Source organism: Vespula vulgaris, chromosome 11, assembly GCF_905475345.1.
Source record: "Vespula vulgaris chromosome 11, iyVesVulg1.1, whole genome shotgun sequence".
NCBI classification, from domain to species: domain Eukaryota; kingdom Metazoa; phylum Arthropoda; class Insecta; order Hymenoptera; family Vespidae; genus Vespula; species Vespula vulgaris.
Genome location: NC_066596.1, coordinates 5,781,328 through 5,797,500, shown reverse-complemented (window position 1 = coordinate 5,797,500; position 16,173 = coordinate 5,781,328). Strand labels below are relative to the sequence as shown.

Genomic DNA, 16,173 nt, shown 5'->3' with positions numbered 1-16,173 from the left:
GCAGAGAAAAAGTTTCGACTTGATTTTTATGAATTTGTGAAATAAGGAGGAATAAGATTTTTATTATATCTATAAATGTTTTTCTTTCTTTCATTCTTTCTGTTTTTTTTTTAATTGCAAAGGAGTTGTGATAGTAAAAGTAGGTTCGTACGTAAGCTTAAGACGATTTAAGAGATTATTTACAGCATTAAACCGATGTGATGATTTACACACTCGTAGAAAGCGTTTTGTGATGATGACACGTTCGAATCGCGCGCCATTCGTCCGGATCGACGACGCCATGTTCGCCAGACGGAAAGAAAGAAAGAAAGAGAGAGAGAGAGAGAGAGAGAGAGAGAGAATGTGTGTGTGAGAGAGAGAGAGAGAGAGAGAGCGAGAGAGACTGGAAGAATAGCAATTATTCACATACATATGTATATGACGAAAAAGAAGGAAAGCGAGACGAGTTTAAAATGAAATAATTAACCAACAAACGAATACAGTCACTACTTTATAATATATATACATAGTAATAATATATTCTTTTTTATATAGCCTAGACAAAAACAAAGAAAGGGAAGAAAAAAAATATAAAGGATTTTTATAGAACGGAAAAATTCAAAACTTATATCGTTTAATGCCTACGATTAAATTTTTCACTCGTCTAACTTTCTCGTTTTCTTCGCGAATGCATGAGAAATTAACAAAAAAAAATAAAAATAAATATCACCGTGAAAATTGTTTAAAATAACATCGTGAATTAAAAAATGGCGGCCATGGCGCGCGAAAGAGGTATTGCACTAATTGTAAGCAATTAATGGCCGATCAAGTGTATCCTCGAAACAACGAGATATATATGTATATGTATGTATGTGTGTACGTATGTATGCATGCATGCGTGCGTGCGTGCGCGCGCGTGTGTGTGTGTGCGTGTGTGTGTACGTATGTATGTATGTATGTATGTATGGATGATGTATGTATGTATGTATGTATGTATGTATGTATGGATGATGTATGTATGTACGTATGTATGTTAATCTTCGAATGGATAAACTCGACCTATTACGTGCGAACGAGAACTTATATAAAAATATAAAAAAATAAAATAAAATAGAATAAAATAAAAATTAAACAACAAATCAATAAAAATATTATAACAATTCGTATATCGGTGTTAAAGAATTCGTGTATCGACAGACTCAAAGGAGAAATGGGGTAGAAGAAAAAAAAACGGGAAATCCATGGTTAACATTAAAAAGAAAAAAAGATAAGTGAGATTAAGCGTAATTTATCCAAATCAATTTTATATAGCTAACCGTTATATATATATATATATATTATATATTATATATATATATATATAAAGAGGCTGATTGTATTTAGATCGTTCCAACGTATTGAAATATTTGATATAAATAAAATTATGATATTATTATTATTATTATTATTATTATTATTATTATTATCTATTATGTAAATGAATACGTTATGTTATTATTATTATATACTTTAATATAATGTGTGAAAAAAACGAAATAATCGACTATACTTTTTTCAACGATAATCATTATTCAACGAAGTAGTTGTGCACGTCTCGAAAAAATCCTTTACTATTTATTACTATTACTACTAGTGCTATTACTTCAAACGGCTCTACTGAAACCATCAAACGATGTATCTAAATATATTCATCTGTAAACGTTTGCAGCAACGAAAAGTTTCTCCTTTTCATTCATATCGCTATGGCTTAGAAGAAAAATAGAGCAAAGAAAAAAAAGGAAGAAGAAGAAGAAGAAGAAGAAGAAAAGAAAATAAGATACGTATCTTTTATTAACCATATTAATTTATATTGTAATATTCCGATTGTTAAATAAAGAAATACCTCTTAAAACAATCAGACGAATCATCTCAATGAATATTTCAAATTTGTCGTTTTTTATCTTTTTATATAATTTACGTATATTAAATTTTTCTTTTGTCAAATGTAAAAGAGAAGATGTCACATGTATATATAAATATACACATATATATATATATATATATATACACACACAAACAATAATAACAATAATGTGTATGTATATAAGTAACAATGAATAATATTAACAATGACAATATAATTATACAAGAAATAAAATCAAGTTGTATAAACAACAATTAACAATACAACGATAACAACGATAACAATAAATTTATAACAATAATCATATTTTCTCATCGATCATAGTAGTTGAATCATGTAACATTTGGCTTATATATACACGTATATACATATATATATGATATATTTTAGTTATATATTTTAAATATATACAGATGGTTTGAAATTACCACATACTGGGAATCCATTTGGTACTGGTGGCATATCTTGATCATCACCTACATGAATAACTACATCCATACCAGATACTGTATGCCATAAGAAATGACAATGGAACAGCCACCATCCTATGATAATAATTTAATAATAATGATAATAATAATAATAATAATAATAATAATAATAATATCTCCAATTTTTTATGAGTTAATTAACGAAAAAATTAAATGTTGAATTTATTGATCTCATACCTGGATTATTAGTATAAAAACGTAATATCACACAACCTCCTTCTGGTACCTTAATAGTATCTTTTCTTGGTTGTCGTATGTATTTACCATCTTGTAAACCTCTGTCATAATCTCGAAGAAATTGGTAACGTTCATTTGCTGTCGGTGTTGTACGATTAAACTCTTTTATTGCCATCACTTCGAAACTATAACCGTGTAGATGGAAAGGATGATATAGGTACTCGAATGGTCCTAAAATATACATTTTTGAAAGTCATTTAGATAATTATACGATTTATATAAAGTCCATATAATCATTATTGCGTTTAATTGCACGCAAAAAGAAAAAAATTATAAATCTCATGTAAGTTCAACAGATGAAATTATTCTTACCTTCATCGCAGAGTAAAATTTCAATCAGTGTTTGCTTCGGTACATTAATAACATGTGTACAAAAGCATGGCTTCGTACAAGTGGATACTTCATCGGCAGTACAAAGCTGTTCGTAACCTTCATATTGCGATATTGGAGGTGATTCTGGTTCGGTGTAACTGATATTGGTGACCAAACTTGTTATTAAAGATCTATCAACGGCAACTGGAGATAGAAGTGATACATATTTGAACATTTTCATTTGATTTCATTAAATCACTAGTATCAATTTGAAGAGTGTATATTTTCTATACTTACTAAAGAAGGGATTTGCAGAGTTAACAGTAAACATCTTTTTGTCATACGTGAAGAAAGAGAAAGGTACGTATAAACGAAGATCTGGATATGTTTTTTGTTCCTCTTGTGGTGTATTTCCCGCATATTTTAATTGATTTATACAAATATTATTCGTTAACCTAGTACTACCACAATCTGCTCCACTCAATGAATTCAATTCCTAAAAGTATATTTCAAATTAAAAAAAAATATATATATATCTTTTTCTTGTTATTGGATGAAGATACTCACAACAACCCCTTTTATAGGATTATCATAAGTAGGTCTAGATGTCCTTGGCAGGATCGCTTTGTTACCATAAACGAGTACAGCAAATTGAACTATTTTTAATCCCATACACTCGCCTAAACCTCGTAATTGAATCCAATATGAACCACTACCTTGATTAGCATTCAGAATAAAGTCATAACGTTCACCTATAGAATAAAATTTTTATGTAAAATATTTTTCTTATGATCTATACATAAATTAAATATATCGAAATTCAATGATATTGTTTTTACCTGTAACACTAACTATTTTATCCACTACAACTGGTTCCAAATCTTCACCATCCGATGCAATTACAGTTAACTTATGCTTCTCGATCAAGAATTCAGTCGGACAAACTGTACCGAATGAATTAATCATTCGGAATCTGTATCTTCTACCAGCAGTTACATTGAAGTATGCCAATTGTACATTAGTTCTTTGTCCTGTGTTTGGATCCTAAATTTTTTATTGACAAGTATATTGTTATAATAACGATTAAATTAAAAAAGAATTTATATAAAATAACGAATAATATTCACCGTATAATCTCCTAGACCATTGATAAGAAAATTATCAGGAGTTTGACCAGGTTTCATAGCAAATTTTCCAGGTAAACGTTCTATAGCTAATTGATGCATCCAATCGCTCAAGAAGATCACATGATCAAATATATCTTCGTCATACAAATGTCCATTAGGATCCTGACTTTTAGGCGAACGTACTATCAGAGGTCCCTGTTGTCCATCCAATAGAAGTAACGCGGAATGAGAATGATAAAAATGTGTTCCAGCATTATCCACAGCAAATTGATATCTACAAGGAGTAATATAATTTTTTAAATGAAATTATATCGATTATAACGAATTGTCAACAATCAATAATTTGAAAAAAAATGATCAAATTACCTAAACGTATTAGGTGCTGTAATTGGACACTGAGTTATGTGAGGTACTCCATCATAATATTGATAAGAATTTTGGAAAATTCCATGCCAATGGATCGTGGTATCTGTACCCTCTGCAGCATTTTCTACATCAACTATGATCTTGTCGTGCTGACAGACCTAAGAAATTAATAAAAGTGTAAAAGTAAATTTTGTAAAGGGTTCAAAGACATTTTTTATTAGCATTTTATCAAATATTTTCAAATAAATAAAAAAGTAATATTGAGAATCAATATTTAGAAATAAATATGAAAAAAACATGTATATTTTTTTTTGAAATATTCCTTTTTTTTTATAGTTAACCTGTATGTATGGTCCAGGAAATTGACGATTGATAGAAAAAATAGTTTTCTCGAAGCCATCTCCCACGATGCACTCACAAGTCGATTGATTTTTTGATCTTTCAAAACTATTCGTTCGACAGACATTACAAGGACTGCAGAAAATTATTATTAATTAGTGTCAATATCAAAGCAGACATGTTGCTATATCTTTTTAAATTTATAAATTTCTCGATGTTCCGTGATTGGTCCATTTCATTAACCAATCAGAATACATTATTTTTCCCGGGTTAAATGCATTAATCGAAAGATGTCTTTTAATTATTAGAAAAAATGAAAAGAAAAAACATATTTATGGAATTCATACGTTGCCATTGTTGTGTAATATTCCAATCTGAAATGATAATAACAATAAAGTGGTTGTGCTCCATCGCAAGGACGATAACATTGTTCTGGTGTTGATAATACTACTGGTCTATTTGTATCCCTTGCAGTTCTTAACGGTGGCTCTGTCGTCTGATTTGTTTCTAAACATAAAAATTACAGATATAAGAAAACAAAAAAGCGAGTATAAGAATATAAAAATTTCGTTGTAAAATTCGATTACGTTATTAAAAAATAAATGAGAACAAAAACAACCACAATATTTTATACAATGAAGAAGAAAAAAAAGGAAAAGAAAAAGTAATTGTGTTGACTAGTATGACATTGACGTTTCGCGGGAAAATATAATTTTGTTTTTGACAAAATAAATAACTTTTTCATCTAGGAAATAACTTTTTGATCGCGAATTTTATTCTTTCTTCGTTAACGTTACGTTAAATAAAAATTAAAAAAAAGATACTTACGAGTACATTGAATCTCTTTGAAAATTAATAAGATAATAAAAGGAAGAAACAAACTATTGAATAAAACTTTCGGCATGTTGGTTGGTTTCCCTTTTCTAATGTCGTTGGCATACTAGAGGGTTTTTATAAGCATGATTTTACATAAATAGATATATACAAATTATTATCACAAACAAATGTTAGTACTTATCAGTATATCAGGAAATATATAAATATTTCCGGGTATTTAATCTATTGTTAAAAATGCATAATCGTTTTTTTAGTAAACATATGCATATTCATATACACGCTTATATTTATTTATATTATTTTGTTCTTAACAATTACAAGTTACCTGTCCAAAGTAAAATATTTCTTATGCAAATTATATCTAAGAACATGTTTTTGTATAGAACAAAAAAGACAGAAAGGTAATATCTTTAACATTTAGATTTACATATGCATAGAGAAATTCTTGTTAGTGATAAAGTTATGGACTTCTTTCTTGGAATAACATTACATCGTTACAAAATATATAGGATCCCATTTGTCATTGATAAATGTACATTACAATGAATATTACTCAAAATTACGTCGTGTAAATATTATCATTCTTTTTTTTTTATTTATACTATAAGGAAAAAAATTGAAATGAAAAAAATATAGGTGAAATATTTCCTTCTTATGACGTACCATATATTTCATATCCTTACAATGGATCATATTTTGCATAGCAGGTGTACACGAAAATCATGATGTTTATTTATTCATCTTCTTTCTTCTTTTGTCTTATTAATTATAAATTAATTCTACGCGCGGATATTATAATAATCGATATTTTATACAAAAAGATATTACATATTGCATGTGTTATTTTTGTTTCCTTATCCTTCTTTTTCCTTTTTTGTGTTGTTGTTGTTTTTTTTTTCTTTTTTATTTTTATTTTTATACAGGAATAACTATCCCAAGTGTCACATAACCAATGTGATGTTTTTTTCCTTTTTAATAATAATATAAATTAATGAGAAGAGAATTTTCACGCAAAATACAGAAAAGTGTTCTCTTTTAGATGGTAAAATAAATGTCTCATCTCTTCGCATAAAATGCAATATTATTGTAAGAATCATCACATTGATCTAAGATATCCTTTACCAATGTGTGTGAATATAAAGTTTACCGAAAAATCTTAACGTTATCTTGCACATGCTGCTATCCAATTCGTATACAAGATACGCGTATATTTTCTTATTCTTCCAGGAAGAAATACTGTCCAGCTCTCTTCTGTTCTAAATCCTATATAAAATAAATAAATAAAAAAATAAGAAAAGTTATAATTAATGATACTATCAACCTATTAATAACGATACAATTTCCCATACCTTCACGGATTGACTTTTGTTAATTCGTGGTCTGAAATTATTAGGATCCCTTCGGAAAGTAATACCTAATAATTCTAAAAATCTGTTCATACCATTTAATAAAGATTGCGGACTGTGCGCAGTCGTTTTCAATGAAGGTGTACCAGAAAATACAATCACACGATCAGCTAAATAAGTAGCCATAATAAAATCGTGTTCTACTACAAATCCTGTTTTCTTTGCATGTAATATAAACCTAAAATATCAATACAAATTTAAATTGGATTTACAAAGAAAGAGTGCATTAGAATTTTTTAATTTTAATATCACAATATAATTGTCAATTAATTTTCAGAAATCAAAACTTCCTGATCAATACCTTTTGATAACTTTTGCAGCTACCAAACGTTGTTCAGAATCTAAATAAGCTGATGGTTCATCGACCAAATAAACATCTGCTGGTTTACCAAGGCAAAGAGCCATGGCAACACGTTGTAATTCTCCTCCAGATAAATTTTGTACTTCTTGATCCATAATATCATCAATTTTCAAAGGTTTCATTACATCGGTTACAAATTGAGGATGAACATAAGCATCTCTGATTTTTTCATGTAACAATTGTCTCACGATACCTTGGGACTTAGGACTGATTTTTTGTGGTTTGTAACTTATATGTAATTGTGGGATACTTCCTGAAATGTAAGAAAAAAAAAAAAAAAAAAAATTAATCACCGTGGACAACATTGAAAAAATAAATTGCCAGATTGTTCTTAAGGAAATTACCGGATCCATCATCAGGAGGTAAATTTCCTGCTAACATTCTTATAAATGTTGTTTTTCCAGTTCCATTTTCTCCTAACAATACAAGGATCTCAGAATCCGTGAATTGTCCTTTTTCAACGTGCAACGTAAAAGAATCCATGGTTTTTGTCATTGCTGGATATTCATAATGGTTCATACGCTTCACTTCCTCTTCTGTTGCACTTTCTGCAACCTTGAAAACTAGAGATTCCTCGCGGAATCTCAAATTTTCAGTAGGAACGAACCCATCCAAAAATATATTTATACCTTCTCGTACAGAGAAAGGCATAGTAACGACACCATAAGCACCGGGAACACCGTACAGGCAACATATAAAATCGGATAAATAATCTAACACAGATAAATCGTGCTCTACCACGATTATAAATCTATTAACAGAGAATAAGGACAAAAAAGTTATTTTTTATAGCGAAACATATTTTTAATATTTGCGACTTGCATTATATAATGCACTTACTTATCCGGATGTATTAGAGATCGAATAGCTACAGCTGCATTAAGACGTTGTTTAACATCTAAATACGAAGACGGTTCATCAAACATAAAAATATCACCATTCTGAATGCATACCATAGCGCAGGCAAAACGTTGAAGTTCTCCTCCCGATAGAGCTTCTACACCTCTATCAAGTATATGCATTAGATCTGCAATCAAATTTTTAATTCATTCGAAAAAGAACTCGACGATTATTATGTACACGTTGTTTTAATGAATATTTAATTACATAGAAACACATACCCAACATTTGACAAATTTCTATTTGATTCTTGCATTCATCTTTCTTATCTAAAAATTGTTGAACCGTTCCTCTCAATGCTTTAGGAATTTGATCAACATATTGTGGCTTGATAAGAGCCTTCAGGTCATCTTCCAAAATTTTAGTAAAATAATTTTGTAATTCACTACCCCTAAAATGACCTAATATTTCTGTCCAATCCGGTGGATCCTAAAATATTATATCATATTTTTATAGTGCAAACGTAAAAACAAAAGTAAAAAGGAAATGAAATAAATTTGGTGAAGATAACATTAACATACAGAAAAACGACCTAAATTTGGTTTTTGCTTTCCTGCCAAAATTTTCAGAGCGGTTGATTTTCCAATACCATTTGTCCCAACCAAACCTAAGACTTCTCCAGGACGTGGTATAGGAAGTCTATGCAATTTAAATGAATTCTTGGAATAACGATGCGTCGTTTCTTTCTCTAAATTACTAGGAAGATTGATAATGGATATGGCTTCAAATGGACATTTCTGAAAGAAGCCTCCGATTTAAATCCTATGATTAAATAAAGGCTGACTATATAAATAATCTAAATTATTGTCAGCAATAAATATATGTAACTAACTGTTAGAAATATCGAAATGAATTAAAAAAAATATTTCTACCTTTACACATATACCACATCCAATACACAGTTCTTCAGAAATAGATGCCTTTTTACTGTATGGAGTTACTTCTATACAAAGTTTCCCCATTCGCACTACAGGACACGATCTTTTACATTCTTGTCTACATCTTTTAGGTTTGCATTTATCGGAGTTTACAATAGCTATACGGGTCAACCGATCAGTTTCCTCCATAGACTTTTTTGGTGGCATGATGTCAAAGATTTACTTGTCCTTATGCTGCAGAAAAAAATAAATATATTTCAGATATTTTTCATGTCATTATAAATTCTTCAAATTCTTCTTTACCAATCGAGTATAATTAACAATGCTTGTCGAATAAAAGCATAGAATATGATAATAAATATTAATAATATTAATTTGATTATTAAAAAATTTTATGATACTTTAAGAAATAAATCGAAATAATTATTTTATATATGTGGGAACACATTTATTAGATGGTATGGCATTCTAAAGATTACAAAAATATATAAAGCATGTTACAATAAAAACTTTATAAAACAAATCAAGATTTGTTAATTACTGATACTTACTAAAATGTTAATTACTGAGAAAACGTAAATACTTTTTTTTATTTATACTACAAAAGTAATAAATTGTTATCATTAATTAATTATATGTATGGAAAAGAAAATCTGTTAGTTCTTTGACCATGAAATTCTAACCTCATTTGATTCATATAACATATAATACTTTCAAGATATCACTTAAACATATGTTCAGAGAATTTATCTAAAATATAATAGTTATTTATAATTATACATAATATTAAATAAAATGATGTAATATTAATATATTTTGAAATATACCTGTCAAAATGAAGAACGTGGAGGTGACTCCTTGTTAAGCCTTTCAAAGGAGTTCCGAACGTTCACGTTACAGATGCTTCGACTGAAGTCATAAATTATAGAAATAATAGATAGTATTCGTTATGAAAAAATATGTAATCCTTAATCATTGAAAGATATGACATACAACAAAGGAATATGAATAGTGATTAGTAAAAAAATAATTAATCGATAAATACGATTTGAATAATCCAATTCGATCGAATTAAAAGTCGGTAATGGTCGATAACATTGATAACAAGTAATCTATCATACCGACAAAACTTGTTCCAATAAGAATACGAAATAAAAAACATTTTTTTTTTTTTATATATATATATACAATGAAGACTACTTATTTTATTTTTAATGTCGATAATGTTGACTAAAATTTGTTTATGTGGCATTAGAGAATGGCATTTGAAAAATCAATTGTTAATTTATAACTTTAATTATAACTTAAACGTCTAATTAATAAAAATCCTCAAAATTTGAAGCTTCCGAAAATTTCCGCTTGGTGTCACTGTTCCATATTAGGAAGTTGAAATAGATGATAGTTTCCTGTTAAAAAAAGTAAACTCTCATTAATTAATTATTTGTTTTCTAATGTATAAATAATAGTTTGCGCAAGTCAAAAAAATGTTTGTTTAATAAATAAAATGTGCATTTTAATATATTACGTTTTATAAAATGTGTACATGTTCGGTGCTTCAATAATTTTATAAAAAAAGAAAAAGAGAAAGACGACAGAGTAAAATTATTATTTATTAAATAATATTTCAATGACAATGTTAAATGAAAGATAAATATGAAAGCAATAAAAACGATGGATATGACATTGCCATTTACTTTGAAGCAAAAACAAGAAGTTAACGAAAATGAAATTGACGATGATGCTAGTTTGAATGAACTTGATAATATCTTGTCTATGCCACTACCATCAATTACTGGAAACAATTTTCTTTTGTCTTCTGCTCCTAATCATGAATTCTTACGACTTACTGCAATGGCATGTTTCATTTTATTATAATATTTCATTATAAAATATATAATGTATATATATAGATATATGCACATATATAGCAGCATGAGCATGTTTGAAATTAATTAATTCAAATAATAGAATAAAATTAAAAACGAGATGTATATTTGAAACAGGTACGTGCGGTGTACTTCTCGTATCTTCAGAAATGTTTACTTAGTAATTACATAGTATGTTACAATCAAAAGAACGAAGAGACTTTTAGTTATGATTTAAAAAAGTGCGCAGATCAAATGGAACTGAACGCGGTACGATGTTCTTTAGAAGCTTCTTTGTATAGACAACATATGCTTAAAATGGTAAGATACCATTTTTGAGAGAGATTATTTTTTATTGAAATAGAGCGTGTAATCATTTTTTGATAGATTTCAGATATTAAATCACACACGTCTCAAAAAAAAGTATATAAACAATTAGTTATGCTTTTAGAGGCACCATCAAATAAAGTTGATGTAGGTGTACAAACTAATAGCCTCTGTTTAAAAAGTAATTTTTGTGATCAACATAAAAGTAATACCACGCAGGACGCTTGCATTACTTCTAATTACGAAGAATTAATTAATCTGAAAGAGACATTATTTGTGGATAAGAAGGTTCCTTATGTAGAAGAATCAGACGTTTCATTGATGCAAGATAATTCAAGTGTTAAAACTCTTTTATTAAAAGAAGAGGATACAGACAAACTAATATTCGAAGAACAAAGTCAAGAAACGACAATTTTTACAGAAGCACTTTCAACAGCTATTTCCATTCAGCAGCAAACAGAGAGTGTTCCAAATGATGGTGAAAACTCGCAAGATTCTCTTTTACAACACATGGAAGATATGTTCTGTGAAAGTGAAGATAGTAGCGATCTAACAACGTTAATCGAAAAACATTCGGGCATAAGTAAGGCTAGTGTCGATAAGGAAATCAATAATATGAGCTTAAACACTGATAACTCATTAACTTCTAATTTAAACAAACATATAGAAGAGAGTAATAATATTCCAAAGAGTAATGTCAAAACGTCTAATCCTGTTCAAGGAAAATTTAGTTTTAGTTATTATAAAGAAATGAAAAATAGAGCAGAAAAACCAACAGAAAGTAACAAAGAAGAAACAATTGAGTGCAAACAAGAAACAAGTGAAAATAAACAGAAGAAGAGAACGGATGGTATCTGGTTTGTCGAAAGAGTACATCAGGTTTCGAAATTGAAAACCAAAATGACAGAACTGTCCATAACAAATTACCGGAAGCATGGTAAAGTGAAAGAAAAATTTATCACATTATTTGGAGAATTTGACGAAGAAGAAATGATGCCAGATTCACCGATTTGTATAGAAGAACATTTAACCGCATGCAAAGAAAGAATAGCTCCATGGATTGTTAAATATCTTATGCCGTTTTATAAAAAAAGACGAATCAAAGATCGTCAATTATTTAAAGCTGTAGCTAAGCATATTGCTGATATGCTTATTATCGAGAATACATTTCCTGGTAAGATATCACATATTGATATTAAATCTTATAATATTATCTCATTTTTATAAACATTCCTAATAATACTTTATTTATAATTTTTCTCTGTTTTAATTTTCAGAGGAAAATTGTATTAACAAATATATAGACAATTATTTCCGGAATAGAAAATTCATTAGGACGAGTCAAGATATATATATGTAAGAGTTACAGAGTATCCACCTCTGTAACACATTAGATGTAAGAAAAAATACATTTATAAATTAATTATTCTATCGCCATATAAACAGAAATTACTTCTTTTTTTCTAATGTGTACTAGAAATAGAAGATATTTTTTCTTTTGAGACTGATGAAAAAGGATCTGATTTTAAGATATATTATCGAATTAATACTCGTATTAGAAAAAAAGGAAAAAAAAAATAAATAAAAAATAGTAGATATTTCTTCAAAAACACTTAAATCTGTGTGCACGTATAATATTTGTAGTTAGACTTATGATATTAATAATTAAATAATTAAATAATTAGAGACTGATATATCATAGTGTGTGTCCATTTGATTGTACCTGTTTAGATATTACTTGTACTGTTTAGATATTACATTCATTGTATTCTTAATATTTTTGAAAAATAATGTTAATGATAAGGGGGTATTATATAAAAATCCAATAATTTTACTCTTGATTTCCAAACAATATCCATGATAATAATTGTAATAGTAATAATAATAACAATAATTACTTTATTCCATTTGTGTTGAAATGAGAAATTTAAACACAATAAAGAGATTCAGAATATTAAGACGTACAAATGTTTTCAAGAATATTTTTAGCAAATAGATATTTATATTATATTATCTTTCATTATTATTTAAAAACTGAATATTTTAACTAAATCAATTATATAATTGCTAATTAAAAGGAAAATTCGTATTTTAGAGTATACACACCTTTGTACATAAATTATTTGAGAAAATAGATTCGTACAAGTTGTCCATCAAAATATAATTGGTAGAAACAATATTAAAACTCAAGAGTAGAAACATTAGCAACAACAAGATATATTACAATAATTTCATTACTTAAGAGTAATAATATTTGTTAAAGTTGCAAGTTTCTAATAAAAGTACGAAAGAGCAGATTTGGATCAACTAGTATTAATTATTTCTATGTGTTTGCACCTTTCTACCGAGCAACTTGTACATAAATATTTTTTTCTTTTTTATTCATTTTTTTTCTTTTTTTTTTAAACGTTTTTATTTCCACAAGCCATATTTTAATGAACAGATATTTGTGCATCAATAATTATGCAAAAATGTAACAATGCTCTGGTGCTCTCTCTCTCTCTTTTTTTCTCTCTATATGCACAAATTCTGTCATTTCTTTTTATAGTGATTCATCTTAATAACTCTTTTCTTGCCTGATGTGTAAATTATTTTTTTTCTTTCTTTTCTTTTTGAGATCGTGTATAGTTCCCTTATAAAGATAACTAATATTTACTTTTGATAAAAGATCCTTCGCGAATTTTACAAAACCGGTTTAAACGTAATTATTTTATAACTGAGAAACTTTATTGAACATCACAGCACTGAAAAAACTCAATTATATATTATAAAAATATATATATGTATATATATATATATGTGTGTATATATATATATATATACATGTATACATATATAGAAGGATCTCTTTGAATCTCTCTCAATGAAGCGTTATTAAAATAATGAAATATGGCTTAAATATCAAAGACTGGGTGAAATATACTTGCGATTTGTCTTAATATTATTACTTATGTATTACGTATTTTCCCAGGTACGTAGTTCTTGTCTATTACAGGTTCTTGAAGAAACAAGTGTAAACATCGTTCATTCTGTGCCAAAGGATGTCCAGCTATTCTAAAACATTTAATATTAAAACTTATAAATTTCTTGACTCATATTATTATACAATAAAACATTATTCTGTAACACTTACTTATTAACAAATATCTCTAAACCTTTTCTTCGATCCTCGATAAAATCTTCTTCAAAAATTCCATCATCTCCTCGAAAAGGCATTTGACGTTTCCATGCCTTTCCAGGTAATGGCGGTACAACGATCTAAGCATTCAGAAAAATCATGTTACATAATATTCATTCTACATTGATATCATTAATCTTGATAATTAACAATTTTAATCAATTCACATACCTTGCTATCCCTTTCCAATTCGTTTCTAAGCCATTCAAAATCGCTATATCTTCTTCTGACCGTAGAGTCTTTGACTTTAAAGACGGGTAGGTTTGTCTTTAAAATAACAAAAGAAAAGAAAAAAGAAATGAAATTTAGAAGACATCAAAGAAATAAGAAAAAAATTTTTGCAGTTAAGATTGGACGAATAAATATAACTCATATTAGTTTGTTATAAGGGAAAGAAATAAAAATATATTTCTAATAGATAATAATTAATATAGACAAAAGCATCATTACAGAAACCCTATAAATAGTAACATCGGTGAGACATCTTAAAGTTTACTAAGGTATCCTAACAGAGAAATAGAGTAGAAAAATATAATTTCATTAAATTCGTTTATCTATTGTTATGTGATAGCGGGCGAATATCGGAATAGCGGGTGATATCGTCACTCTCTTGGGAGAAAGAGATATAACGAAGGGAAAACGTACGAACGAAATTTATCGAAAAAAAAATTTTATGATATATAAACGTGTTGAAATCGGGAACAAAGGTAACGAGTATATATAATAATAATTGGAATAAAATTTCATTGAAATAAATGTTCGTATGCTTACAGAAAAATTTTCAAAAATATTCGATTTGTATCAATGTATTGGTAGCGTTTCAGTAGATATTTTTTTTTGTGTGATAACAACGTGATATAAAAGAGATATATGAATCGGAAAGAGCGATGAAAAAAATCGAATTATTTCGTAGATATTTGTGAAATTTTGTCTACTTACTCTCATACGGACTTCGTAATCGGTATATCGTTTTTTACCGACGCCGTGTGTGATTGGATTAATCACGTCAATTTCGAGAAAATTTGCGGGCGCAGCGTAAGCGTCGTCCAATGTCTGTTTCTTAACGTTTAAACGCCTCGTTGCATCCACAGTAGTATCCGCCATTTCCTTAGCGAGAAAATTGATTAAATATTTAATGACGAATCACCTACTATGTTGATTCGATATTCGTAGATAAGTAAATCCTTTTTCGATTGACAGCACTTTATAAGCTGACACAAGCACATTTGACACAGTTCCTCGCTCTCGTGTGCGTACGGCCGTGAACGAAGAGAAGATCCGATTTGAAGATGAAACTTTCTATTTTAGAAAACGCCATGTTGGTCGGCAGCGCTATGACGGTCGATCGAAGAACTAACAAATTTAAATTAACACACACGTTCTTACGATGCAAGATTGTCACGAATATAATATAAAAATCACGAAATCACGAGACTAAATTAAAGAATAAATTGTTCATTTTGTGATATTAAACCGAACGTGTATTTTGATAATCGAAGATTTGAAAAAATAAAATATGTGTATTGTTAATTTGATACGTCGATAAATTACCGACGGTGTCAAGAGAAGCCATTTCCTGGAACAGTGCGCTCTTTCCAAAGATGTCGATTCCCGGATCAAAGTGGAAAGTTCTAAAACGAAGAAAGAAAGTTGATATAAACAATTAA

General features: G+C 28.5%; 5 protein-coding genes across 8 annotated transcripts in view; 2 read left to right on the top strand and 3 right to left on the bottom strand.

The window, feature by feature from the left end:
- LOC127067455 (uncharacterized) overlaps positions 1-1,778 on the top strand; it is a 57,147-nt gene extending 55,369 nt beyond the window's left edge. Inside the window, exon 6 of the mRNA XM_051002371.1 lies at positions 1,688-1,778. Coding sequence (XP_050858328.1) covers positions 1,688-1,730 — 43 coding nt within the window. The 3' untranslated portion in view covers positions 1,731-1,778. The remainder of the gene's footprint in view (positions 1-1,687) is intronic.
- A 298-nt stretch (positions 1,779-2,076) lies between these two features.
- Positions 2,077-5,721, bottom strand: LOC127067451 (uncharacterized). Its single transcript, XM_051002358.1, has 11 exons — positions 5,583-5,721; positions 5,102-5,261; positions 4,757-4,889; positions 4,416-4,573; positions 4,050-4,323; positions 3,762-3,966; positions 3,490-3,674; positions 3,220-3,418; positions 2,923-3,126; positions 2,551-2,781; positions 2,077-2,427 (listed from the first exon to the last, which is right to left on the bottom strand). Exons 1-11 carry the CDS (start codon positions 5,656-5,658, stop codon positions 2,282-2,284), a joined length of 1,971 nt encoding a protein of 656 aa, XP_050858315.1. The 5' UTR covers positions 5,659-5,721; the 3' UTR covers positions 2,077-2,281.
- Positions 5,722-6,235: 514 nt separating this feature from the next.
- LOC127067452 (protein Pixie) lies at positions 6,236-10,164 on the bottom strand. 2 transcript variants are annotated; one of them, XM_051002361.1, is made up of 10 exons: positions 9,964-10,164; positions 9,820-9,886; positions 9,131-9,370; positions 8,780-8,995; positions 8,480-8,687; positions 8,199-8,385; positions 7,703-8,109; positions 7,299-7,611; positions 6,941-7,175; positions 6,236-6,854 (listed from the first exon to the last, which is right to left on the bottom strand). In XM_051002361.1, the coding sequence occupies exons 3-10, from the start codon at positions 9,341-9,343 to the stop codon at positions 6,807-6,809; spliced, it is 1,827 nt and encodes a 608-aa protein (XP_050858318.1). In that variant the 5' UTR covers positions 9,344-9,370; positions 9,820-9,886; positions 9,964-10,164; the 3' UTR covers positions 6,236-6,806. The 2 variants fall into 2 exon arrangements, with proteins under 2 accessions (XP_050858318.1, XP_050858317.1); XM_051002360.1 differs by lacking the exon at positions 9,820-9,886 and having other exon boundaries at positions 9,964-10,160.
- A 187-nt stretch (positions 10,165-10,351) lies between these two features.
- LOC127067484 (sorting nexin-12) lies at positions 10,352-15,809 on the bottom strand. 3 transcript variants are annotated; one of them, XM_051002460.1, is made up of 5 exons: positions 15,446-15,805; positions 14,678-14,773; positions 14,462-14,586; positions 14,277-14,382; positions 10,352-10,542 (listed from the first exon to the last, which is right to left on the bottom strand). In XM_051002460.1, the coding sequence occupies exons 1-4, from the start codon at positions 15,608-15,610 to the stop codon at positions 14,277-14,279; spliced, it is 492 nt and encodes a 163-aa protein (XP_050858417.1). In that variant the 5' UTR covers positions 15,611-15,805; the 3' UTR covers positions 10,352-10,542. The 3 variants fall into 3 exon arrangements, with proteins under 3 accessions (XP_050858417.1, XP_050858418.1, XP_050858416.1); XM_051002461.1 differs by lacking the exon at positions 10,352-10,542 and having other exon boundaries at positions 11,661-14,377; positions 15,446-15,809; XM_051002459.1 differs by lacking the exon at positions 10,352-10,542 and having other exon boundaries at positions 11,661-14,382; positions 15,446-15,803.
- On the top strand, positions 10,531-12,815 carry LOC127067454 (uncharacterized). Its single transcript, XM_051002365.1, has 4 exons — positions 10,531-10,990; positions 11,140-11,322; positions 11,389-12,502; positions 12,606-12,815. The coding sequence occupies exons 1-4, from the start codon at positions 10,790-10,792 to the stop codon at positions 12,686-12,688; spliced, it is 1,581 nt and encodes a 526-aa protein (XP_050858322.1). The 5' UTR covers positions 10,531-10,789; the 3' UTR covers positions 12,689-12,815.
- Positions 15,810-16,173: the final 364 nt, after the last annotated feature.